The 27126-nt window shown below is 39.5% G+C and overlaps 8 protein-coding genes across 8 annotated transcripts; 5 read left to right on the top strand and 3 right to left on the bottom strand.

The window, feature by feature from the left end:
* Positions 1-281: 281 nt before the first annotated feature.
* PKNH_0705700 (peptide deformylase, putative) lies at positions 282-1306 on the top strand (the record flags this gene model as incomplete). Its single annotated transcript, XM_002258314.1, has 2 exons — positions 282-554; positions 851-1306. 2 exons carry the CDS (start codon positions 282-284, stop codon positions 1304-1306), a joined length of 729 nt encoding a protein of 242 aa, XP_002258350.1.
* A 384-nt stretch (positions 1307-1690) lies between these two features.
* PKNH_0705600 (ribosomal protein L35, apicoplast, putative) lies at positions 1691-2182 on the bottom strand (the record flags this gene model as incomplete). Its single annotated transcript, XM_002258313.1, has 1 exon — positions 1691-2182. The coding sequence occupies one exon, from the start codon at positions 2180-2182 to the stop codon at positions 1691-1693; it is 492 nt and encodes a 163-aa protein (XP_002258349.1).
* A 2572-nt stretch (positions 2183-4754) lies between these two features.
* On the top strand, positions 4755-5585 carry PKNH_0705500 (proteasome activator 28, putative; the record flags this gene model as incomplete). Its single annotated transcript, XM_002258312.1, has 1 exon — positions 4755-5585. The coding sequence occupies one exon, from the start codon at positions 4755-4757 to the stop codon at positions 5583-5585; it is 831 nt and encodes a 276-aa protein (XP_002258348.1).
* Positions 5586-6516: 931 nt separating this feature from the next.
* Positions 6517-9180, bottom strand: PKNH_0705400 (translation initiation factor SUI1, putative; the record flags this gene model as incomplete). The annotated part of the gene is made up of 2 exons (XM_002258311.1): positions 6517-9001; positions 9119-9180. 2 exons carry the CDS (start codon positions 9178-9180, stop codon positions 6517-6519), a joined length of 2547 nt encoding a protein of 848 aa, XP_002258347.1.
* Positions 9181-12069: 2889 nt separating this feature from the next.
* PKNH_0705300 (uncharacterized protein) lies at positions 12070-13411 on the top strand (the record flags this gene model as incomplete). The annotated part of the gene is made up of 6 exons (XM_002258310.2): positions 12070-12129; positions 12319-12424; positions 12615-12718; positions 12831-12926; positions 13090-13185; positions 13367-13411. 6 exons carry the CDS (start codon positions 12070-12072, stop codon positions 13409-13411), a joined length of 507 nt encoding a protein of 168 aa, XP_002258346.2.
* Positions 13412-15913: 2502 nt separating this feature from the next.
* PKNH_0705200 (ATP-dependent protease ATPase subunit ClpY, putative) lies at positions 15914-18424 on the top strand (the record flags this gene model as incomplete). Its single annotated transcript, XM_002258309.1, has 1 exon — positions 15914-18424. One exon carries the CDS (start codon positions 15914-15916, stop codon positions 18422-18424), a length of 2511 nt encoding a protein of 836 aa, XP_002258345.1.
* A 1061-nt stretch (positions 18425-19485) lies between these two features.
* Positions 19486-20376, top strand: PKNH_0705100 (prefoldin-like protein, putative; the record flags this gene model as incomplete). The annotated part of the gene is made up of 1 exon (XM_002258308.1): positions 19486-20376. The coding sequence occupies one exon, from the start codon at positions 19486-19488 to the stop codon at positions 20374-20376; it is 891 nt and encodes a 296-aa protein (XP_002258344.1).
* Positions 20377-21336: 960 nt separating this feature from the next.
* On the bottom strand, positions 21337-24954 carry PKNH_0705000 (GTPase-activating protein, putative; the record flags this gene model as incomplete). Its single annotated transcript, XM_002258307.1, has 1 exon — positions 21337-24954. One exon carries the CDS (start codon positions 24952-24954, stop codon positions 21337-21339), a length of 3618 nt encoding a protein of 1205 aa, XP_002258343.1.
* Positions 24955-27126: the final 2172 nt, after the last annotated feature.

Raw genomic sequence — 27126 nt, 5'->3', positions numbered from 1 at the left:
GAAATAAAAGGGAAAAGGACTCAAACTTCATGCTTTCCACATTTCAGAATTTTCATAAATGGGGGAACAAAACAGAATAATATAAAAGGGAAAGAGTCCTTTTACACTTTTTTTTTTTTTTTTACTTTTCTGTTTTATCCTTTTTGCATTGCCAGCTTTTACGAGTTACCTCCCCCCCCCGCGGAAGAAAAGTGACATAGATGTTCACACCATTGAACACACCATCGCGCGGAGAAAAAGGGACGAATATTAGAGAGAGAAAAAAAAAGTAGCGTTAATCGATGGCTAAGTCGAAGGGAAAATGGCTAGCATTGAGCCTAACTATAGTAGCAACACTTGCAGGTTACTTTCTGGAGACATGTTTTGCATATGTAATTAACCAGCGACCTAGCTTGCGTCTACGTCGCTGCACCATAGGAGGGCGGGAGCCAAGTACCACCTCTCTTCGAATGTCCACTAGCCAAAATGAGAAGGACCTAAAAATTGTCCTATATCCAGACCCTGTGCTTAGGAAGAAGTGTAACGAGGTGGTGAACTTTGATGATAATTTGAGGGTAAGAAGAGTTGCAGAAGACGCATCGAAATGATTCACATAGATCACAGCTTGGTCACTTTCCCGTTTTTACTTCCAAGTTTTTACTTCCCCGTTTTTACTTCCCCGTTTTTACTTCCCCGTTTTTACTTCCCCGTTTTTACTTCCCCGTTTTTACTTCCCCGTTTTTACTTCCCCGTTTTTACTTCCCCGTTTTTACTTCCTCGTTTTTACTTCCCCGTTTTTACTTCCCCGTTTTTACTTCCCCGTTTTTACTTCCCCGTTTTTACTTCCCCGTTTTTACTTCTCCCCCCACAGACCCTCGTTAGGAGCATGTTTAACGTGATGTATGAAAGTAAAGGCATGGGGTTAGCAGCTCCGCAAGTGAACATCAGCATGAGGATAATCGTGTGGAATGCTCTTTATGAAAAAAAAAAAAAGGAAAATGAAAGAGTCTTCATTAATCCTAGCATTGTGGAACCAAGTCTAATTCGATCCAAATTGGTAGAGGGATGCTTGTCATTCCCAGACATTGAAGGGAAGGTAGATCGCCCAAGGGTTGTGTCTATCAGTTACTACGACTTGGACGGCAATAAACATTTGAAAATTTTGAAGGGAATCCATGCGAGGATATTCCAGCATGAGTACGACCACCTCGATGGCATTTTATTTATCGACCGATTTAGTCAGTCAGAGAAACATAAGGTCCGCGCCAAGTTGAACGAAATGATCCGCACATATAGGAGTAACAACGAGGGTGAGCCCGCGATATGAGATGGGCGGAGGAGGTACCTCTCTATTATGTGCCGAAGTAGCATATCCCATTTGGTGATTCACACATGGGAGGACTTCTCCCATTATCAGCCAACTGACACGATAAGTCTATTTTTATTGGAGAAAAAAATAAACAAATTAAATACAAGTACACACCTTCGCCAGAAGAAAGAAAAAAAAAAAAAAAAAAGGAGTAACGATGGGAGGTGTGCGAGCTGGGACAGCCGTGGGGTGAACTTTCCAGTGGCTAAAATGTACGCAAAAAAAAGGGTAAAAAAAAAAAGGGCAAACAATATAGAAACATGGGTGGAAAAGGAAGTGGGATTTATCCCCCTTACGTGTTCACCCTAGCTACTGGCCACCTGATGTGCCTCCCAAATGGGTCTACGTATGAATGGCGCTCTTGTACTTCTTGACAATGCGGCTGGAAGCTATGGTAGTCGTCTTCCGAAGGGATGCTTTATTGGACGATGTTTTCTTCCTGAGCATATGATTCCGTCCCGCTTTTTTTCGTATCAGCTTTCCATTTTTTGTTATTTTAAAGCGCTTCGCAATTGACTTGTTCGTTTTGGGTTTCACGTTTGTGCTCCCACGAACGTACAAATGGGAAAAACGGATGTTGCTCTTTTGCAATCCATGTTGTGCCTGTATAAAAAGCGTCGCCCTTGTGTGTGTCCGCTTCTTATTTATACATTTGTGTGTGTATTCATTTGTCAATATATGCTTATGGGCACCTCTTTTTTTTCTCAAGCTATTTTTCAGTATAGCAGTACATATGAGTGGTCTTCCATTCTTTCCGTTGTTGGGGAGCTTTTCTGAGTGTCCAAATAGGAGCGCAAGGAGCAACACGATAAAAATGAGGAGGGAGCACGTCATGCTTCCTCACAATGCAGTCATGTGTGTATACTTATATTGGTATATCTATATATTATTTGTGTGCTCATGAATATATTTTTTTTTCTGTGAGGAGGGTATTTTCACATTCGCTACTTGTGCGTGTGTGTCTCCCGTAGGTGAATACTCACTCGCCTTGATACCCCATGTAACTGTATAGACTATTTGTTGGCCACTTTTTTCTGTGCCCACATGGTGACTGGGTCTCCATTCACAATTTTGTAAAAGGTAACCTCGTCCACAAAAAAAAAAAAAAAAAAAAAAAGAAAAACATGTAACACAATTCTCTACCTAGTTAGTCATACGTATAAGAAAAAGAACACTTGATATGCGACGTTTAAAAATGGGGGTTAATCTGATTCGCCCCCTCCGATGGATTATTACATTTCCAAATGTTTACTTCGCTCCGTGTGGCATCCTTTTAGACAAGGCACGTTTACATTGCACGTTTATAATGCACATTTATAATGCACGTTTGGTGAGTTTGGGGTGGGATTTTTCTTTTCTTTTATCACTGTCACTTTGGGTTGTTGCAACTAAGTCGGCTCCGTCTGGGGAATGGTCAGAAAGAGACCACTCCCCAGATCACTACACCTCTTTGCGGAAAAGAGCAGAGGTGTTTTCCTTAATGGTTGGCTACCTCCGCTAATTGTTGTGCCTAAGCGGCTGTTTGATTGAGAAGGGGGCTGCACTGAATGGTGACTATTTTTCCACTTATCTGTTTGCGCAATGGGCCATACACAGGAATGTCCTTTCGCGCTGACACCCTCTCCTTCATCCCAATGTACGTGTGTTAGCAACCAAGTTTTTTTTTTTGCCTCTTCGCATGCTACTTCCTATTCGTGTGTGATGTGAAAAAAGAAAAAAAAGAAAAACAACAAAAAGGGGAAATACTAAAGGGAGGGGGGAAATGGAAGCGTTTATCCCCTGGCAGCAGTTCCCCGTTTGGTTATTAAAAAAAAAAAAAAAAAAAAAAAAAAAAAAAGTGTACATATGGACGTATTTATCGAAAGTTCTGCCCCAAATGGGACAGCCATTGATTTAATATTTCATGGCAAACACTTGGATGGAGAGTCATTCTTGAAACCTCCTACCATATACACTGTGGGTACACCACCATAGGTATAATGAAGCATTTCTTTGCATACGGTGAGGGACCTGCATGTGCCTACTCAATAGATGAGTTCCCACGATATAGCGTAACCCAGGGGAAAGGAGCGCAAAAGGCAACAGGATATTATATATATGCATTCCCCCATCCCCGAGCAAATGCTTGAAGGAGCAATAATTGGTAAAAAGGTTCGTTGGACGTGGGACATGGAAATGGCAATTTTTTAAAACATGGGGCATCCTCCTGTTTGCTCGCCCGCAGCAGCATTTAGGGGAGTCGCGTTCATGTACATGGATACACGGATAAATGTACGGAACGCTATGTAACGGCATTCCCACTTCTTGCCTTAGCAGACTGCTTCGTCAGTTAGCTGCCAAAAATTGGCTTCGCAAATACTGCCTTCTTGCTCCTATTATGGGCCAATCCCCGACTGTGGACCTATAAATCCCCGCGGCGCAGAAAAGCAAAGGTCAAAATTTTGTACATCGGACCCATCCTTTTTTATTTTTTTCCCTGCATAGAAAAAAGCAAAATTTTCCATTTATTTTTTTTAAAAAGTTGCTTGCCTTTTTTTTTAAAAAAAATAACTGTAGAAGGGCGTATTACAATTTTATTATGTAGTTCAAAAAGGAGAAAAATTAATACTTACAGGATTTACAAAAAGTACAGGAAAATTAGGAGCTGTGAGTGAAGTGATTTCACGTATCATCTATTGGGAAGAATTCCAACTCCATGTTTTTCTCTGCGCATGAGTGATGCGTATGTTCCTTTGGTCCAATACATTTGTAGTGGTTTCCCTTGGAACAATTCGGAAGGTGGTTCATCTTGACGTCTGTTTGAGTATACCTTGCGTGTACATAAATATATATATTGTATGTATATATGTTTTAGGGATCTACGGGATTAGAAGCTTTTATTACCTTTCCTTTCCCTGAGTAAGGTTACCTCACTTCGTGGAGAAAACTCCCTCCCACATCCCCGCATAAGCGCCATCATCTACATGTTTGCGTATAAATTTGGTGCGCAGAAAATCAACATATTTGACGCAGCTGTACCGATATATTTGTTGCGGCCTGTTGGCGAGTCTCCACTACATCCTGCGCGTCCAAACGTAAACTGGGTAAGGTAAACCAACCGGTGAGGCTATTCGCATCCATCCCAACTGACCGGGGAAGTCATACTGGTGCATGTATATCATGTTATTGGAGGAGAGATAGAACAAAGGAGCGAAAAGGAAAAAAAAAAAAAATATAATAATAATAATAATAATAAAGGTAGAACAAACACTGGAAGGGGAAGCTCCAGATAGAGCAGCAGTGTTGAGGAAAGAAACAAAGGCTTGATAAGTGCGGTAGACCTGACAGACAAGCCAGAGTGGTTTCATCGTGGAAATATCCCTCAGGACATATCGAGAAATACCGGCAAACACCTGTGCACCCAATAATGGAAAACATTCTGAGTAAAGTGGACAAAATAGAGCCATTCGATCCGAAGGTGAAGGAACAGTACAACCAGTTCAAGTATGACGTAACAAAGCAGGCGATTGAATCATTGAGAGAAAGAATTCCCCAAAGGATAATCTACTTTAATACGCTGGTCAACGTAAATGCAGAACCAGGTTCTATTCTAGATGTAAGGGATCTAGATACAAAGACATATAAATATACATCAAATCAGACGGAGGAAAATGCACGAAAGAAGCATAAGACAAGTGATCACAATGTCACTGAAAAAAAAAAAGACTCCATAGAAATGAATACCCAAAATGATATAAATTATGAAGAAAAAAAAATTGTAATAGATGAAAATATTATATATACACATTACGTACCTTCACATAAACAAATAAGTGCAGAACTAGAAAAGATTAAAGCATATTCGTCGGAACTTATCGAAATAATAGGTAATATAAAATTATGGATTCAATTGAATGTACCCAGAATTGAGGATGGGAATAATTTTGGTGTTGGGATTCAAGAAGAAGCTATACAGGAGCTGGCTAGGGTTGAAGAAAGTGCCTTCAATTTATATGATGCCATTGTGAAGTACTATATGGATAGAGCAAAATTGGCAACCAAAGTTATTAAGTATCCTAATGTACATGACTACCAGGAAGCCGTCCAGGAATTAGACAAGAAGGAATGGATTCACATAAAAATTACCATTATTGATATGCGCAACAATTATATTATGCTTTATGATTTGTTGTGTAAAAATTGGGAGAAGGTTGTCAAGCCCAAGAATGAAGATGCTCATCATAGGATGACTTTCTAACTGTTCCTTATCGGGAGGGCTAAACATAACAGCGCAGTTCATACTACCATTTTCCTATTACCACTGCCAAGGTGAAAAGGAGAGAAAATTAGCTCCCTTACACTATGTGAAAATGAAGTAGAAATTCTGCAAGGAAGATCTGCACATGGGAAGGGATCATAAATCAGGGGGAATATTTCAAACGGGACAATAATTTTCAACGAGTTCTCCACCTTGAGGGGAAACGCAACGAGTTTTATTTTCATGTGTTTTTACGAAGGTGGAGCGTCTTTTTTTCAGGGTGGCATCTTTGAAGGATACAAACTTTGAGAAAGTGGGTCACTCCATTTTACAATCAGTGATTTGCTTTCTGCAGCTGTGCCACCGTATAACCATGCCTTTCTCCCACTTGCATGGTTATACTCAATTTGTCGATAGGGCATACGGAAGCGCCATTCTGCGCGCAGACGTGTGTACATTTACGTTGATCTAAATATACACGATGGGGTGTGTTCACATAGATTCTTTCCCTTTTTTTTTAAAAAATTTTCTTAATTTTTTTTTTTTTTTTTTTTTTTTTTAACACAATTTTCGCGTAACGCAAAAAAATAATAAAAAACAAAGAATACGAGGAGTATGCTCGGGAAAGAGCATCTACCACTTGGGTAGTCATCAAATTCCAGCAGGAACACATATGCACCTCTGCTAATCTATCACGGAAGCAGTTCGGTGAGGATGTCAAAGAGAGAAACCTCACGGAGGGAGCTACGGAATATGGATAAGGTGGTAAATACACTCCACGGTGGAATAACTCAATTGAAGATGGGAGAAAGAAGGAACATGTGGTTGTCCCGTCATTATATGTACACGCTGTGGAGAAAGACACTACAATTCACAAAATGTTTAATTCGTTAATGAGTTTGATTTGTTACCCCCTCCATTGGAAAGGACACTACTTGGTATTCAGCGCAATGTACTTCCTGGGGAGGTTATAATTTTTAATCAATATGTCGTGGATCATATTTACGACATTGCCCTGCACGAGGACTTCCTCCTTTTTGGTGGAAGCTGAAATGACAATAGAACATGAACAAGCTAGCTGTTTCTGTACGTACTCAGTAAACTTGTTCAGATCCACATGGAAGAGGAACAAATTTGTAACGTGGGTAACATATTTTTTCCCTTTCATCCTGGCAACTGCGTAGATGTGAATGGAAGGGCACTTTCCCTTTGTCACTTTAATTGGATCAACATCGAAATTAGCATTCGGCTTGATTATGGCATAGCAGGAAAGTTGCGTCGAGATGAACTGGTTCAGGAGTGATTCATACGGGATGGTAGAAGATTCACATGACACATTTAAAATAGCTCTCAAATCATCGTTTAGCTTTATCACCTGGGAATCTTTACTACTCACTAACTTCTGCTTCTGTACATACGACTTTAGAACATCTTTTAACTGCATGATGTTGTAATAGGAACTCCTTTCAGATTTGCTATCCACACATTTGAATATATTTATCCCCTTGGAGGATGGCATATAAAATTCGAGTACCTGTGCACCTTTATTTGTTGCTTCATTTTTTGCACTTTTCTCCAGATTGGCATTGTTTGAATTGCATTCCACTCTCTTTTGTGCCGTTCCTCCATTATTTTCACCTCCATCCAATTGACACAGTTTTTTTTCCTCCAAGGACATGGGCTTATAAGACGAGATTATGGAACTTCCCTTTCGTATATTCACGACGGATATAACATTTCTGTTTTCTTTTATTTTAATAACTTTTAACTTGGATAAATGTTGAATAAATTTGCTGATTTTTTTGTACGTGGATTTTTTAACATCTAATTCTAGGTTCACTTCTTTTTCTTTTATTTTTTTAATTATGTTGCTTGGGATGCCTAGTTTTTGTAGTTCTGCCAGGAAGGATCCATTTCTGTGAATGTACAAAAACTCCTTTGTCATCCTACTGTATATTCCGGAAACTTCCAAAGGGAGGTTGTCATCACTAAGTGATTGAGCTACTTCCAGGAACAGGAACATCAGTAATATATCCTGCTGTTCGCTATTCAATTCAAATGTGTTCTTTTCATCCCTTTCGTGGGGCATACTCTCATTGGATTGGTCTACAGAGGAGGCTTCACTTACCGTTTCTTCGTCGTCATATTTCGCCTCCTTCGATTGGTTTTTTCTTTCAGGCTTTTTTATTGAAACTCTATTATTTCCATCCTGATCACATTCCGCACTTTCTTCCCCTGAGAATTCGTCCCACTCGTTCATTATGTTTGTCTCTGTGAGGGTGACATTGTCCATTCCTTTGTTTATATTATTTGTTTTCCCCTTCTCAGTTAAAGTGTTACGATCCAAGCATTGCTTCTTCATCTCAGTCGTCTTTTTGTCCGAAGAAGCATCTACCTGATGGGAACTCTCCTCCATTGAGTCGATATTCACTGTGCACATTTTTTTCGTTTCACTTGGGAGATCCTGTTCCTTAAATTGGGTTTCTTTCACGGTTTGTTTTTTTCCTCTCTGGTCATTTTTTCTACAGGGCGGATTTGCATCTCCTTTTGCGTGATTCCTCTGTGCTAGTATCACTGCGAAATGTTTGTAAAAATTGTCTAGGCTTTTTTGGTTCGTCGTGATTTTTGGCTTCGTTTCGCTTTGTCCACTGGGACCGCCTTCAACACTGGGCTTTTCCTGTTCGCTCTCGTCGTCCGTAAAGGCTCGGTAGCGTTCATCGTCGTTAGGGTTTTCATCCAGGAGGTTGTCATCACTATCACCATTTTTACTGTTGCCCCCTCTTTGATTAGCACCCTTCTGCTCCCCAGCCATATATGCCTCCTCCTTCTTTTTCTTCTTCTTCCCCTTATTCTCATCGTACACTTTAAATTCATCAAAATTGTCCACAACATTTTCTACCGAGTCGATAATCTTCCCCTGGAAGCTGCTGTGGGGAATAATTTGGGATCCCAATTTCCACAACTCATCATTAAAAATGTGTAGAACTTTTAAGCATTTCCCTTTTAAGTTATAGAAGTTATTATTATTATCATAATCGACTGAACAATGTCCAACTGCAAAAAGGTGGGGGTTGTTAAATACGCGAACGCCCCATACACTTCCAACCTTTAATTCTTCTACATTATCTACTTCTTTGCATATTCCTGGAATCATCAAGTCTGCTCCCTTCATCAAAAATTCAGACGCAGGTGGGTATATGACAAAGCAGGGGATTATGTGTGGAAACCTCCATAATGTGTACACCGTGGGGAATATATAATTCTTGATGGTGAAAAGAACTGGAATGTTCTTCGAGAGGTAGATAGTTATTTTTGTTTTCTGTACTTTACAGACGCATGTGTTTTCCTTATCCAATATTTCGTCCACCTGTTCGTCGCTGTCCAGGTGGAAAGTGTTCTTGATAGTCACAGCTAGTCTGCGTATTTATGTGTGTGTGGTGAAGAATTACGCATATTATGATGAAAACTCCCCACTGAGGAGTAACATAAAATTTGCCTCTCCCACTCAGATACACTTCTTTGTGTGTACTTACTTTTTCCTGTCCTTGTTTCCGAGGTAGTTCTTATTCCCAAGGGCTATTTTACTTTTAAACATGTTTTGCAAAGGGGGAAAATAAAAAGGCCAAAAGGAGGAAATAAAGCAACACGGGACAAAATAACAATATCAAATTATTTACTGACTAGCGAAAAGCAAAGTCCACTGATTATCCCTACTTTTTCGACAACTCTATATACAAATTTGTGGCTTTCGTAAAATGTAGAAACGAAGGAGATACGGTTAACCTATTGAGAGAGAACAAATATGCAGCACTGCTTTGCCAATTTTTTTTTTTCTTTTTTTTTTTTTGTGGCCTTTTTGATTGGCATGTCCCTGAATGATGTGATAATGGAATGGGGCAACATCCTATTGGGAGTTTTTTCTTTTTTTCTTCCTTCTTGTTTTCCCGCCTTCCCGTTTACGGTTCGCCTACGCATTGGTGTTCACGTTCACAATTTCATACGCACGGGGGTGCCGAATTAACATTGCGCCTATGTTAAATTACCGCAAAACAATGAAGCCATGATTTCACTCCCGCTGCAACATTCTGACGGCGCCTTCTACACTTGAGTAATAAACTCATCGTAGTGTATATCCCGGTAAAGGGAATTGTGAATTTCCATTTTTTCTTTTTTCTTTTTTCTTTTTTTTTTTTTTTTTCGGTCACTCCGGTGGATACATAATTATGTGTGAAGCTAATTGTGCGAGGGGGGGGAAGTAACCAGGGGCAAACCGCGCATGCTTGAATTTTTCTCCATCTGATCTGGCGTGGCAAAAAAGAAGAGGGGGGGAGGAGAGGATTTCCACGAAGTTCTTCAGATGTTATGTCCAGTTAGGTTTAGCATGTGTAAAGAATGAGAAGGGGAACAACGATTCTTCTTGGTTTGTAGGTACGTGTTCGCATATTTCATAGCACATCTTTGTGCATTCCTTCTAGAACAAGCGAAGGAGGAAGGTTGAAAAAGGGGCCCATCCCTAATGGCAGGTGTTGACCTGCGAGGAAGCACCATTTATGATAAGGGGTATGGAAACATTCCCGCCCACTGCTGAAGCCTGTAAGTAAAAGAAAGGACAATTACAACAACTTATCAGGGTCGACTTCCTTTCGCTGAATAATTACCCTTTCCTTTATAATTTACCTATGACCACTTCATACCAGTGTACACATGGACGTGACTGGTTTTCATTATGTAACCATGTGTGGAGGTTACACACGTACAGTTACACAAGTATTTATAGCTTAGTTCCCTTGTGTTGCACTTTAAGCGAAGGAATGAGCATGGGCACGTAGGGGCACATGTAGTACAAGGAGAAGATGATGAACTCCCCACGACGTACCATCTGTTGTGTCATCATTCCACATTTCTCACTTCACGAATAAACGAACAGGGGAGGTACACGCGATATAATATATACCGACCACCACTACCAGGGGATATATAAAAGTACCGTGCCATCATCGTTTGTCAGTGGAAAAAAAAAAAAAAGTTCCTTTTAGTTTTTTACCCCTCCCGTTTAATTCCCATTTTTCCAAAAAAACACACTAAAATGGATAAAGTTTTATTTCCACATTCTACTTTTAAGAATAAACACATTCTTCATTTTGCTGAAAGATAAAGCGAAATATGTTAATTATAAAATTTGTCTGCTGGATTAGCTGGCGCCTTCTTTTGTGCAAGACGCATAGATAAACTATCGTTTAATTTAATATTTTGAGGAGGGGGGAAAAAAAAAGGAGCAGCAGAGGAAAGGGTGTAACAGGGACAATAATTGTGTTGTTTTTCCTTTTAACATTTTTTTTTCCCCCCAACACCTTCCTGTCTACCATGTTTATATATTCAGCAGTGTCTCCGCTTTGGCTACACAGCGTTGTCGCCATCTTTAATGTCCAAAGTTGGGTACCTCCGTGGTGGAGTTAGATCTCCAAGTTTTTTCCTTTTGAATTTGTTACTTGTTCGCTGCTCATGTTTATTTCATTTTATTTATTATTTTTTTTTTTTCCGTGTGCACATGTGCGTGCGGGGAAAAGGGTCCTCCGGAGCGAAGTTGAATAGGCAACTGGGGGGGGGGGGGGGGGGGACACACTAGCAGCGTAATGTTTAAAAGAGGAAAAACAGTGTTCGCGAAGGAGGAAAACATTTGATAAAAAGAAAGTCGAAATTTTGTGTAAAAAATGTCATACATTTTGAAAGGAAAGTCGAAGTTTTGGCAAAAAAAAAGTGGAAAAAATTGCGGGGAAAAAACGCAAAGGCAACATCGCTCGGACATTTTCTACAAAAAGGATAATTAAAATTAAAAAATTATACTACGAAGAATCACCGCGCGTAGCGCATTTTTTGTCTCCTTTAATTCCCACTTTGTTTTGTTGTGTGGGCGAAGTCATAAGAAGTGTATATTTGCACACACATACTTATATGTATGTGCATACGCATACTTGTGTGCAAATATATATACGCCCTTGTTGTACCTGCGTGCATGCGATTGGTCCTTTTGCAAATAAACAACTTTTCAAATAAGCAACCTCGTCTACACCGTGTCTGTTGCACGATCTCTGTTAACTTAAAGCAAAAATTGTTTTGCCAGTGTGGTCACATTTTTTTTTTTTCACATGCTCTCTCAGCAAGTCAGAAGAAAAATTGTATTTGCATGTGATGGTGTACATTATTCTCGTCTGTTAAGTTAAAAGGAAAAATGACTTTTTATAATTTTAAAAGGAAGTACAACCTTTTGTATTACAAATAAATAATCCTTTGAAAGAATTTCAGGGAGGCGGTGCAGCGTTAAATTCCAATTTCGAGAGAAAAGACGGGTAACATTTAGACAGATTTTTCATGTGAGTGGGAGAGGACAAAAAGCATGCACAAATGCGTACCTAAATATACTTTCGCCAACTTCGATCCCTTAGAGTGCTAACTGTTACAGAATAAGGAACGAACGTAATAAACAATGATGCCGGAAAATTGCTCCAGGAAGTCAGTTTCCAAACTCTTCGACTGCCTATCGAGGGTAATCCCCCCCTTAAACCGTTTTACACTTCTGATATTATCACACTATGTTTGCATGCCTTCTGCGTAACTGGACCTGTATGTGTAAATTGTCTTCCAAGTTGAGGGGCGTCCTAGAAAGGCTGTGTCCATTCTTGCTAATTATGCCACTTTATTTTTTCGTACATTTTTTTCCCCCCCCATTTTTCAGGAAATTGAAAAACAGCAACCAAAAAACGTGATTCATTTTATGGTAGATTTTTTATGTAAAAATTATGGTTCACATTTAAGGGGATTTGCCCATGTCTGGGATGTAGGTAATCGTTTGAAATGACATTGCATGTCTTGAACTCGTTTGCATTTTTTCGAAATTGTGCAGAGAAGGAGAGATCAGCAGAAGGGAAGACTAAGCGCCAGCTAAACATTTAAACATGAAAAAAAAAAAAAAAATGCGTCTTTTTTTTTTTTTCTTATTTTACCTTTTTTCCTTTTTGACTTGGTTCTCAGATTTAGAACTGGAGAAGGAAAAAAAACTTGTGATTGAATTTTTTAAGAGCCAGAAATTAACCACAGAAATTGCCAAGCATTTCATCAATGTCGGATTTGACAGTGTAAGATGAGGGGGAGTCCAAATAATCTGCATCTGTCGTGTGCACAATGTTCCTGCTTTTATTTGGTGTACTACATTTGTGCTAATTTTTTTTTTTTTTTTTTTTCAAACAGATGGAGTCTCTGCTATACTTAAATGCGCACATTTTGGACGACATCGAAAAGTTTAACAAGGTGAATTGGTTACCGGGCCATAAAATAAGACTGCAGGTGGGAGAATCTGAGGTGTACTATGCAAAGGAGTTGCATCCACGCGGAATGTTGCAGGGGCTTTGCGGGTCCATTTGGGGGATTATCCCCCTCATCATTCCTCCTATCACCATTCCTCTTATCACCACTCTTCCATTCGCATTTTCATACCCGTCCAACGCAGCAAATGTTTTCAAATATCCAGGAGAACATCAAAACGTTCTACGCCGAGTATGACAAGGACGACATAAAATGCGGCCTCGACTATAGTGCATTGCGAGTAAGTCCGGGAATGCGGAAAAAAAGAAAAGAAAAAAAAAAAAAGAAAAAAGAAAAGAAAGCTGTGAGGGCTTCCAGACACCAGCGTGGGCAATTACAGCTGTGTGTGTGTACATAAGAATGAGAAGATATATTTTCCCACAAGCAATTAAAGTGATGTCGCCTCCTCCCCCTTTACGCAGCAACAAGCAAGCCACACAATACTGTCTCCTTTTGAGCAACTTTAAATTGTGAATAAATGTCAAAATCGGAGCGAAGTAGCGTGGAAGTGGAATCTTCCTAAGGGGTATTCCATTGCACTTGGGGAGATACTTAAATACAACTACACCCGTGTTGAATACGCATTGTTCAATACAATGTGTTTTTTTTTTTTTCTTTTCTTTTTTTGGATCCTTATTTTAGCGATCCATTTTTGTGCTATTTGGCCTTTTTCACGAGGGTGCGATTTCCACACTTGTGTGCAACACATGCGCTCAGGTATTCAGGCGCATTGCAGTTGCCGAATGATACGCATGTTCAACCGTTTATTGCATAAAACCTGGCTTACACAAAAGAAAAAAATATTATCTCTCTTCAAATGCACACTGCGTGCTATGACAGTATCCATTGTTATTCTTTTTTGCCTTCCCGTTTTGAAAAGAAAGCGAGGGGATAGGCATCATGATAAAACAGAAGGAGGGTATGCAAAGGAAAAATGTAGCTGCTACGGTTGGGGGTTTCCAACGAAGTATCCCATTCGCGGGTTTACCGAACAAAAAATTGCAAAATTGTGCAAAAGTCTGCAAAGTGCATTTTCACCTCACACTTTAACCTATTATATATATATATATTTTTTTTTTTTTTTAACGAACATGCGGATGATTGGTACGAATTATTTTTCACCCAAGGGAGGGAAGCAGTCTAACAAATTTGCACATCGCAAACGTTCATGGGTTGGAATTAGAACTAGACGATGGCGAATTGGGTGTGCATTGTCTGAGCGCTAATTTTCCTTGTGCCAGGAATGGATGGCTGTCGTCACACACATACAACGCATTCGTTTGTTCGTTTGTTCGTTTGCTCGCTTGCTTTTGTGTGTCTTAAAGGTGTTGGGGTCCTGGCATGGAACAGGTATGTTCTTGGTCAGACACGTCGAGCGCCTTTACGGTTGAATCAAATCGCAACAAGGTGAATACACACATGCGTACTTTTACATGCATCCCTTCACCCCTGTTCTGTATTTAAGCGTGGGATTATGCACTTTTGGCCATTTCTTTTAAAATAAAAATATAGCCTTGTGAGGAGTTTATACACTTGCTTTTTCAGGTGAGCAGAGAAAAAAAGGAAAGATAAATCGGGGGAGGAAAATGTGCGCACAGGGGATACACAGAGAAATGCACATGTAAAGCAGTATAAACGTAAAAATGGACATACGTGTAACATGTGCAAATGTGCACGCCCGCATTTTCCAACCATCGATGAACGGGCGGGGACATTGGGGGTGCGCGTGTGCATACCAGGCATTCCCCCAGAACAAAGATACGCTCAGCATGGAGGGACATTTGTGTTTTCCTCTCACAGGAAAAAAAAAAAAAAAAATTGACTGATGGAGTGACTATTTGGTGAGCATGACCGTGCGATGTTAAAAAGAAGAATAAATGAAAAAGCGCTAGCGAAGGGTTGGTACACATCGGAAGGAATTATTATTTAAATCAATTTGAATAGGAGAGAAAAAAAAAAAAAAAATAAAATAAAAAAGTGAGCCCAAACTGGTCATACATGAAAAAATAAATTAAAATTATGCCAATGTGAGAAATAAAATAAAATGAGAAAATAAAGTAAATTAACATTACGAAAATGTAACATTTTTTCTCACTTCTTTTTATGGGACTTTTTCTTTTTCTTTCTTTCTTTCATTTTTTTTTTTTTTTTTTTCATTCCTTCATTAACACTTTTTTCCTTCCCACATGTGTTTGTAGCGCAATTTTTTTTTTGGCCTCTTCCATCCAGCGTGCTTAAAAACAATGCGCATCCGTTTTTATGCTTTGTTTTTCGTTTCGCCACGTTGTTCACGCAATTGGTGATTTTGTATTCTGGTTATTTTCTTTTTCTCAACTGCATAAAAGGGGGGAGTAATTATTTTATTTATTTTTTTTTTTAAGATCACTTAAAGGAAGGGAAGTATTGTGTATACATGGATGCAAAATGACCGAAATTGGTACATACACGAATGTATGCTTTCCCAGTTCCAGTTGACTATTCCTTAGGGAGAGTCCTCCTCCCCACGCACGAATACGCTTGCCTTATGCATATCTCCGGGTACGTGTTCGCACACCAACAGCACATTGCGTAACAATCATTATCTGCTGCGCAAAAAAGGGAAACTACCCCCTCCCTGTTTGTGGCGTAGTCGTGCCTGCCGGAGGGACGTCTGCTTGAGTGGAGCAATTTCCGCTGTATTCGCCATCGGCTGTGTCAGCGGCGAATCAGCAGAAAAAAATATCAACGAATTGGCAAACACAAAAGAGCGAAAGATTGGAAAAGGAAAAAAAGGGGAATTAATCATAAAGAAGAAATCGAAAAATCGCCCCCCCCCCTCTCAAAAAAAAAAAAGAAAAAAAGAAAAAAAGAAAAAACGGGAACCTACACGCCTCCTCAATCAAAGTAGCAGCCAATCAAGGAGTATGCAACCCTCCCGCCAGAGCGGAAGCCTCCCAACACTGTGATAGCCAACCTGTGAAAAGAAAACCATGAAAAACCTCGATGTGCACAAGTATATTAAATTGGTGAATTTTTTGAACAAGAAGAAAAAATGTCCCCAGCTTAGTTTAAAATATGTCAAAGGTGAAGATGGATGTGATCTTCAATTAGCCAATTATGTAAATATCAACAAAGGAAAAATAGGGAACGATGCATTGAGATACACAAATGACAGTACAGTGTCCAAGATACTTTCGAATGTGACCGAGCTTGGGAACGAGTCGGTGGTTTCCTCTACGCAAAGAAAAGGGGTGGAAAAAAAACTTTTTCTATCGAATGGCACCAAGGGGAAGAGGAATAGCAACCTGGATAGAAACTCCCAAACGAAGAATGATTTAACGATACAGGTAAACTATGTCAATGGGGGCGGAAATCTCCGAAACGATGTTGTGGGCCCGTTAACAGGCTGCAGAATGAAACAGACAGGAGGGAGAAAGGTAGATATACGACACGATGATGGACTGGGCCAAAGTAGTCTATATAGGAAGGAGGAGCAGGTGAATTCCAAATTGATGCGAATGCATTGTAATGGAACATCATACGAAGGTATGAATCAGACGGAGGGACGAAGCAATCTACACAGAAGTGGCGAAATGAGCAAATTTGAAGTTTTCCAAAAGAGGGAATCTCTCCGAGATGGGTGTGACATGGAAGGGGGACAGATACACACCCTTGAGAAAATCACCCATTTAGGGTTTAACCATCGAGGGGATCGTTACAGCGTTAGTAATGGCGACGAAGGAAGCTACGACGCAGGAGAGAAAAACAGAAATTCCAATACCTTCCAATCAATGGAGGAGACAGAAAGAGAATTAAGTAGCGAAGAAAATTTTGCGAAGGTGAAAATTACCAAAGAAAATATTATAATTATGGATAATTTGAAGGAAGAAAGTCGAAAGGGGAAAAAAACGAAGAAAATGACCATGACGGAGGAAAGGGAAAATGTGGATGACGACTTAGAGACGATGGAAAGCAATGTGAGAAGCAGTGCACAGGAAAAATGCTTGAAGGTGGAAGAGACACAAGGAGGAGAAGAAACAGGTGGTAGTTGTAACGGGGTAGACAACGATGAGGTGGTAGGAGACAAGGAAAAAAAAATGTGTGATGATAATCCAAATGAAGAAGGAAAAGAAAAAGAAAAAATAAATTTCCAAATGAAGAATGGCAAGGTAAATAAAAAGTGTCTGTACCCACATGAAATTGTTGAATATTTAAACAAATATATTATAGGGCAAACGGAAGCAAAGAAAGTCGTGGCAAATGCATTGAGACAGAGATGGAGAAGAATACAAGTAGATGACGACATGAGAAAGGACATCATTCCGAAGAACATATTAATGATAGGACCAACTGGAGTTGGAAAAACAGAGATAGCAAGAAGAATTTCCATGTTTGTGGATGCACCTTTTATCAAGGTGGAAGCGACAAAATTTACTGAAGTGGGTTTTCACGGAAAAGACGTCGATCAGATTATTAAGGACTTAGTCGAAATAGCCGTGAAGAGACAAAAAACAAAGTTCGAAATTGAAATTAGGGAACAGGCACAAGAAACGGTGGAAAATATCATCTTGTATTCCCTACTGGGAAATATAAAGGAGGAGGAGAAGAGTATTTGGAGAAAATATTTGAAAGATGGCTCCTTAGACGACAAGGTAGTGAGTATCGATATTCCAAATTATGTAAATAACAACATGTTTTCCAACGACTCAGTGGAGAATGCAGTGAAGGAAGCGCTAAGTAATCACCAAAATATTAAGAGCGTCAAAATTATACACCAAAATATTAACAAACAGAATGATAAAAAAACCATGACTATACGAGAAGCTAAGCAGAAACTCTTGCAGTTGGAAATCGATTCCTCTATGAACCAGGACGTTATCCTAAAAACAGCTATCAGCTCTGTAGAAGAAGAAGGAATTGTGTTCATTGACGAAATTGATAAAATTTGTTCCAAGTCGAATTCGTCTTACAATGGACCAGATGCAAGCGCGGAGGGAGTTCAGAGAGATTTACTTCCCCTCATAGAAGGATGTGTAATAAACACCAAGTATGGAAATATCAACACGAACTATATTTTGTTCATCGCATCAGGGGCCTTCCAGAGAGTCAAGCCAAATGATATGCTCAACGAACTACAGGGAAGATTGCCTGTGCATGTGAACCTCTCTAGTTTAACTATAAATGATTTTATCGAAATTTTGACAAAGACCCATAATAATTTGCTGCAACAGAATATTGCCCTGTTGAAAACGGAAGGGATAGATCTTCAGTTTACGGATGATGCCATTGAAACTATTGCAAATGCCGCACATGACATGAACTTTTACGTAGAGAATATCGGTGTCCGAAGACTGCATACCATCATAGAGAAAATCATGGAGGATATCAATTACGACGTTTACAATTATGTGAATAAAACCATTGTCATTGATAAAGAGAAGGTGAAGAAATCCCTGGAAGGATTCATTAAGCAGTTCGACTTGAAGAAGTACATCATTTGAGAGGCGTTTCCACGGTGGAGAGGTGTGAGCAAGTTCCTTCTTATATGGGTCTACATTTTCACCCCCGTTTTTTATGCACATGTAGATGTTAGCATTTATTAGGTGCACACTTGTAGAACCCCTTCATTGTATGATATTCCTTAGGGACATTTAAAAATTGGTCCTCGAGGTGGCAAACTTCCTCCATGTTTATCCAGCTTTACCTCACATGTTTGTTTCTACCCCTTTTTTTTTTTTTTTTCGGAGGGGGAGGGACAGCGATTGGTTCTTTTGTGTGTATGGGGGAAGCTTCATTTAGGGCATCATTTTTTGAGGGATTTTTTTTTTTTTTTTTTTTTTTTTTTCTTTTCCATTTTGGATTTGTTGAAGCGCAATTCGGCAAGTATGTTCGCCGGTGAACGGTGCGCTGCTGTATGGGTCACCCTAGTGCGGATCGTCCGTATGTTCATAAACTTGGTGTGCGATTATTTACATTTCGCTGAGGGGTGGCGCGAAACAGGGTGGCCGCAACGATAATGTATTAAAAACCAACTTCGATTAACTTAAAAGAAAAAGAAAAGGGGAGTTGTTAAGGACTCCTAACGCAATTAACAAATCTATGAGCGCTTTATGATTACATCTGCCCTAAACGAAGGGAGCATTTGCGAAATTTTTACGCTGCAAGTTTATGGCGGGGATGTGCATGGACGACGCGTCGGAAGTATATAAGAGAAGCACTGGGTTCAGGGCCACTTGAGAATCCCTACTTTGGGGGAGATGCTTTCCTCCGCGTGTGGGGAAAGGCTGTATACGTATGTGTGGCTGTTTGGGAAAAAAAAAAAAAAAAAAAAAAAAAAAATTGTTTTCAAAATGACAGCACGTTGAGCAAAGCATAATGTGTTAAAGTAGCGGCAAAGGAGAATATTTGAACAAGGCTGTTGACAAAATTAGGTAACACATCATACATAATCCTCTCTTCTTACATATATGTTTAGCCCACCGTGCTTGGATTACACGAACGATTGGTAGAGGCTTTTCGTTCATCTCACCCGTAAGTCCTTAAAAGCACCCCAAAAAATATAATGGCTGAAGATGGAATCTTCCAAAGTGAGGAAATCCAGGGAGCAACAAAGAGGCTCCTGCTGAAAATAAAAAACGAAAAAAAAAATGAAGAAATAATAAAAAAAACAATTGAAGAGTATAAACAAACGATAGAAGTAATATCCACACTAACGAAAAAACTTAATTACAGAATTATTATCCCATATTCCAAAGTAGCTTTCTATGAAGGAGAAATAAAATATACAAATAATATATACCAGGACATCGGCTGCAACACATATTGTGAAAGGACAACAGAAAAAGCCAAAGACTTTTTAGAAAGAAAATTAAAATTTTATCAAGACAAGTATAACATTGTACATGAGTCATTAAATAAATTGACGAAAGAATTGGAGCTTTCATTGGAACTTAATTTTCATTCAAATTGTGAGAAAGAGGTTGCACATGAAGAGGGAGATGGGAACAACGTGTTTGTGCGTCCTGATGGTTTTCTAGAAATTAGGGAAGAGTATCACGAGAGTGATGAGGAGGGGAGTTTGGACCGAGGGGAAAAACAAAAGGAACACCTCAAAAGTGGAGTTAAAAAGGAAGGGGAAGTGCAAAAGAGAGAGCACCGTGGTGATGGGAATAACGATGGTGGGCATCACAGTGGTATACCCTACCCGAACACAGAACGAAGTGGAAGAGACAATCCTGTCCTGAAGGGTATTGCTACAGAGGGGCGAACAATTTTGCCAAGGCATCTAACAGAAAAGAGACCGCCTTTACAGGAGGAAATCCAGGAAGGTTCTGTCAACATGGGGCGTAATTCGACCAAGGGCACCCCTTTAAATGTGAACAAACAGGGGCTTTTAAATATAAAGGAAAACTACAGCAGTAGCAGTGACAGTGGTAGCGATTGTGAGCAGTGATCCATACCTTATGCTTGCGTTTCGTTTGGTGGGCTCTCCACTCCTTTTAAGTGAAACTTTTCCCTTCCGTCTCCTTCGTCGTTTTACCATTTTGCCGTTCTGCTGTTTTTTTGCTAACTCACTTGTCATGTATGTCCCAAAGCGGGTCTAGTCCCAAATGTGCATTTTTTTGAAACCGTTCCTATGTAACACCATTTTTTTTTTTTTTTTTTTTTTTTTGTGCCCTCTCTGTGGCAGAGCCACGGGGGGGTGAATTTGAAAAAATGCAAAATTAAAAAAATAAAAATTCTTTTTGAGAAACTGGAAAATAATCTACCACGTAAAGGGAAAACAGAATATAGACGGATATGCGTGTAACAGATGAAAAAAATTTAAAACAAATGAATTTTACAAAAGTGGAACGCAGGGGGTGGGTAAATCAGTCTGCGCATCGTTTAATGCATTATTAGCGACTGGGAATACCCACGCGGAAGGCGCTAAATCAAGAGGGAGGAATTGTTAGATGGAACTAATTACCATACACAAAATTGAGGCGTAAAAAGGGGTAAAAAAAAAAAAAGAAAATTAAATGCGTAAGGATAAAGGAAAATAGAATTTTATACAAAAAAAAAAAAAAAAGAAAAAAAAAAAAAATTTCAATTAATGAGATCTAAATTATTTATTTTTTCTGTAATTTCGGTTCGCATTTCAAATGTGCAGTTGTTACATTTGGGACTGGACACAGTGCACTCCAAGCGAGCAAACAAACAAACAAATAAATAAACAAACAAACAAATAAACAAATAAATAAATAAATAAATAAACAAATAAACAAGCGAACGGTCTACCGAGCTACTTGTTTCACACAAAAAAAAGAACACAAGACAAATGTCCTGCATAGCGAAACATATATACAGCCAACCTGTTGAACATTCTGGGGGTTCCAGAGTAAAAGTGCTCGTTTTCAAAAGAACAAGTGCACTATTTCCGATCGTCTCGTTTTTCACCCTGTGTATACCACCCTTTATTCTCCCCTTCGTTATCTGCGTTTATGTCATCCAACTCCATGTCCCCACTGGCTTTGCCAAACTGGTAGTATTTATTTATTGAAGAAACGTCAAACCAGCTAGTATCCTTGGCGTAGGATTGTATTAAATTAAAAATTCCGAGTCCATTATTTTTTTCCTCACCGTTTTGTTTTTTTTCGCTGTCTTCCGGGTTAATATATTGACTGATGCTGAAGATGCTTTCTTCTTCCTCATCGTTGTCATTGACATTGTCATTGTTATTCTCGTTGCTGACGACTTCATCTTCGTTGTCGTCATCCTCATTTTTACCTTCACCATGCTGACTGGAATTTAATTTTTTCTTTTCTCTCCGCGTACATTCAGCTGTTTCTGTTCCTTTCGTCCTGCGTAATTCCTTCGCATTGCTAATTTCTTGTTCCTCCTCCTCATTCATTTTTTTTTCAAATTGTTTCACCTTTCCTGTGATGATACTTTCTGCTTGGTTGTCATCTTCTCTTAGCCAATCGCCTTCATCCCTGGGGACAGAGTTCTCCCTAAGGGGGTAGTAACACTCATTGTTCGCTTCATTTGGGTTATGATAATATGCGTGTCTTTTTAAGCTACCCGTGAGACTTTTCCTTTCTTTACTAAGTCTAAATTGTTTTGCTTCTGGATTCTCCTCCGCGGAATTGCATCGGGAGTTGTAGCGGGAGTTGTAACGAGAGTTGTATCGGGAGTTGTTCTTCGTTCCATTCCCTTCTTCTCCATTTCCATTACGATACGATATGCATTTTTCCTGAAGTAAATCGTATTTTTCCCCCTGATCCTGCTTCTCACCCCATGGATGGCATTTCTTCCTTCGGTTGAATTCAACGAAAGAGTCGCTTTTGTACAACACGTTTTGGTCTCCTTCATCGAAGTGATCTTCCTCTCTATCGCCATGTTGGTCATCACTGCGTTTTTCTCTACTGCCACGGGTATGGCAACCTTTCTTCACATTTTTAATAATTTTATGTTCCGCTACATTGAAGCTAGACAAATCTTCTTCGCTTGCATAATGGTCGTACATTTTAAAGTCGCGCGTTTTAGTCTTTGCACTGTCTTTGTTCACTTCCTTACCCCTGAGCGAAGTGCCTAAGGTGGTTCCTTGGTCAGGTTCGTTACTATGTACATCGAGAGAATGGCTTATCTGACGTGTGGTCCTTCCTATCTGCGCAGAACGGAGTGATTTCTGATAGTTTCCCCCCGTTTCCCCTTCAACGCTATCACAATTCAGTGGCGTGTTCCTCTTCCCTTCGTAATTGCTTAAGCATGAATCATTCTGAATTGACAAGATTCCCTTTTTATCGTTACTGCGTAGTGACTGTCTTCCCCTCCCTGCAGCGTAGTACTTCCCACTGTTGATGTTGGTGCCTTTCGGTTTTCTTCCTCCGATGGGGAGTGACCTGGGCACACTTGAGGACTTCACATGATTATGGTTGCCATGGGTCTGATTGCTCGAATTGCTGAAAATTCCATTTCCCGTTTCGTTGCTGCTATTTTGGCTAGTCGCTGTAGCAGATGCATTTTTATTTTTTTTTAAATTCTTTTCATTGCTGCTTAAAATTTTGTAGTAAAATGTGTTCATCTTACTTCCCTCTCTTATATTCTTCGCCTTTGCTTCCCCATCCTGGATATCCTCATCATATTCACCCTGTTGCTTTTCCTTTTCTTGTCCCCTTCGACCCCCTCGATGGGAGTTATTCGGTGAGGTCATCTCCTTCGCATCTTCTTCTTGCTCCCGCTGCGATTTTGGAGACCTGCGAGGTGTGTGGCTCTGCCCCCTAATGGTCCCTTTCCCTTGGGACGATTTCCTTTCCCCTTGACGATCCGTTTTGCTATCCCTTTTAAGAACTCGGTTGGAGAAGAAGTTCAGCAGGGGCACTCCGTCAAGGGAAGACAAATTCGAGGGCCTAAAACTAGCTGGACTGAAACTTCCTGGGGTGAAGCTTACAGAGGAAAAGTTTCCTTGGGAAATCTTCCCTGGAGTGGAGTTGGCTGGGCAAGATTGGTCCCAATTGGTGGACCTCGGTTGGTCCTTCTTCGTTCCATCAGTCACTCCTGTACCGTTAGGGGCGAGTTGTTCCTCCACGTGGGTAAAGTGGCAATTGTTGATATCTCCAATGAAGAATTTAAATTGCCCATCAAAGGGAATATCCTGCCTCTCAATATTATCAAAGAGGAAAGAAAGTTCAGGATTTAAATTAACAGACTCTGATTTTTTAATCAACAGTTTTGCAATAAGAATATCATCGTTGCTTTCATTGTACTTTAAGGATTTTAATAACTTTAAAATTTTTTCAAATTTATGTTTCATTAAATAGCTTTTTAAAATTTTCAACAGAGCTACGGAAATCATCAGAATGGTTTTTATGCTCGTACTGAATAGGTAATCCCATATGACTATAACGCTTTTTATAGGGAGACTAGCAATGAATAGGGTTAGTAACCACTGGTGTAGGTACACAGGTGGAAAAACTTCTTCCTGATTAAAATGATCAACCAAGTCGGGAACTTCACACTGTAATATTTTCTCAAACAAATATATGTATCTATTAAGTAGAGGAAATTTCTCTTTATAAAATTCCTTCAGGTGGTAATTATTCATTAGACTAACTAAAACACAAAACGTTTCAATTTCGTTAAAATTACTGACTATGAGTAGGAGTCCAACCAGGAAATTCATTCCTTGACAGTACCCTACTGACGGTTCGAAATTTGAATACGCATTTAAAATGCGAAATAACTGCTCCTGTGCATATTTATCAAATATTAACAATTCGGGAAAGGTCCTCGATATATCTATCATTATGAGGTTGGTATAATTTGATTTTTTTTTTGATAGAAAATAATATTTTTTTTGAAATTTGTTGAGAAGAATTTTACTGTTGGTTATTTGGAACCACACTTTCCATCTATATTTTTGTGGGATCCCTCTTTTCACTCTCCTTAGGAAGGTTGTTCTGTGTGTCTTCATGAACCAGTTGATGTCTCTGTTAATCATAGATGACCACTTCTCCAATACACGTATGTTGTTCTTTTCACCACATGACAGTAGTTCGTTTGTGTAGTGCCTTCTTAACCCTATGGTTGGATCGTACAGCCTTTTCTGCGTTTCCTCCCAATTTTCCATGAACTTGGTTTCCTCGTCGAGGTCAGCGCATGTGGAATCGTCTCGCCCCTCGCTGGGCCCACGGAATCGTCGCTCGTTCATTCGAACATTGTGCGCATCTGCTTCGTTAACACTTTCGTTGTTTGCCTCATGAGAAGGTTCGTTAGCAGATTCCTTTGCTGATGCGACATTTTCACCTTTCATTGGTTCTGCACTTCCTCTCCCAGAACTATCCCTGCGGTGATGGCTGTTTTGCCTTCTTTTGTGGGTATCTTTGTGCCCCACTGATTGACTTCCCTGTCGGTCTTCACTATGCGAAGGATGTGCATTTTCCTTCCTTCGATGGTGCTTCTTTCTATCACCCGCATTTCCCAAATTCCTGTCCCCTTCGCTGTGGTCTTCGTCGATAGGGCGCAGCTCCACAGTGTTTGAGTCCCCCATGATGATGTCTGGGGGCGGTCAGGTTACCTCAGCTTCAGTAGTAGGGCACGCAAAAAAAAGGGGGGAAAAAAAAAAAAAACTCACAATAAATTGGTCACCGCGTAGCCTTCAATCCTGTTTCCGCAAAACTGTGGCATAGACGCGTGTGTACACCAAATTGGTATGTAAACGGCGAGGAAGGTAAGTAAGCATATTGGCGATGTAGTTCTCTTGTCCTTTCTAGCAGTAGGATGAAATAAGGCGGAAAAAAAAATCTATATATATATAGCCCAGGCGAGTACCCTCCGCCATGAAAATAACTACTCTAATCGCGATGTACAGCACGTTCAATGAGCCGTTTTGCATCACGGGGACCCGCATAGACGGAATTACGTACATTTATCATGAAACAGATATATGAATATACTAAACGCTACATAGGTATGCCCGTGGAACATGTTGATGTAAAGATGGCAAAGACGAAGTGTTACAAAAAAAAAAAAAGAAAAAAAAAATCTCATAGATTGCACGTATGCTGTATAACTATATAAGGTACTCTACTGTAAATAGAACAACAGTAAATAGGAACACCGGTGCGCGGACAACTGCTAAATTGCTACCTTCCTCCCTATGCGAGCACTACAAATGATCGTCCTAATCTTCGCCGCATGGGTAATTGGCGCTTACGGCAAATTAGCTTTTTCCCATTTATGGCCACGGGATGGTAATGCCATTTCTACTATGAGCTGATTGGCTATATAAATTCATGCTGCGATAATTGGAAATTGGTTAAAGGGTAATTCACTAAGTATACAAAAAATGGTTGCAGGTGCCGCTCATGAAATGGAACTTTTGGAAATCCTTGCAGGTACGGCAAAAATAAACGCCCCCTTAAGAGTAACTAATCTGTTTTGTTCTTTTCCCTTTTTTCCTTTTTATCTTTTCCGTTACTCCGCGCTTCAGTTCTGTCAGATATGCTCTACTTGATTTTTTACCCCTTCTCTGTTCTTCCCTTAAATAGCAATTTTGAAAAAAACGCATAAAAGGGGGGGGAAGAGACGAAATTGCTCCAAAAAATCGTTATAAGGAAAAAACGATGGACATTACGATTTTTTGCTAAAAATGGAGCAAGTTTTCCTCTCGTTAATGATGTCCTCCTAACGAGGTTGACGAGGCCATGATTTCATGTATTGGATATTTATTTTATATGTTCGTTTCAATTATCCGAAGTGGGAAAAAAAAAAAAAAAAAAAAATTCTGGTTACGCGCATGTAATTTTACCGTTCGTTTGACCCTATCACCCCGCAAAAACGGGTTTCAGTTTTCCCCTTTATCATACGTATAAAATAAAATAAGTAACGACACTTGAATAATATGTCTCCCATGAAAGGGGGGGACTTATCATCCCCAGCACTGGTGGGTAAAACAATATTTTAACGCGCATGTACGCGTTAGTGAATATATATTATATGTTTATGGCGAGCCTGGCATATGGTATATATATTCGGGATTGGCCTCTTAACGTTCAAACACAATTTGTGACGCCCAGGACGCAGGAGTCACTGAAAAATATAAACATAAAAAGTGAAAAATAAGAAATAAAAGTTGAAAAGAAAAAACGTAATGATCAAGTGAATCAATGTCGTAAAAATAATTGTTCCAAAAAGCTCCACACGGGGGTTTATATATATACCTGCACTTTGTGTATCTTGCAATGTACAACTTATTTTCTTTTCCTTATGTAGTTTGGTTGGGAAATACTTACATGCACAGAGCGCCCTGTCCTGCCGCTGGGGAAATCCTTTTTTTTGAGGAAATGAAAAAAAAAAAAAAGAAATTCGCATCCTTTTTCCTCATTGCTTTTCGTAAAAAAAATACAGTATTCTTCGATTCACCTACATTTACTTTCCTCAAACATTTAATCAATTTTCCCTGTAATGAGTCTATCCCATTAAATTTTTTTTTTTTTTTTTTTTTTTTTTTTGCACTTTTGCTCAAATTGTTACCTATTGGTATACTGGCAAAGGCGTATGTGGTTAATGTCCTGTGTTGACGGAGGTAAATGGCATGACTTCCCTTTTTTGTCTTTATGGTGGTTTCGTCTTTATTTTCCCCCACCACCTTTTTTCAATATCCAAAGGGGATTGTAGTAAGAAAAATGTTATGTAAATTTTTTTTTTTTAAAACGTCCAG

This window comes from Plasmodium knowlesi (assembly GCF_000006355.2).
Source record: "Plasmodium knowlesi strain H genome assembly, chromosome: 7".
Classification (NCBI taxonomy): domain Eukaryota; phylum Apicomplexa; class Aconoidasida; order Haemosporida; family Plasmodiidae; genus Plasmodium; species Plasmodium knowlesi.
This window is presented reverse-complemented; position numbering and strand designations above follow the sequence as displayed.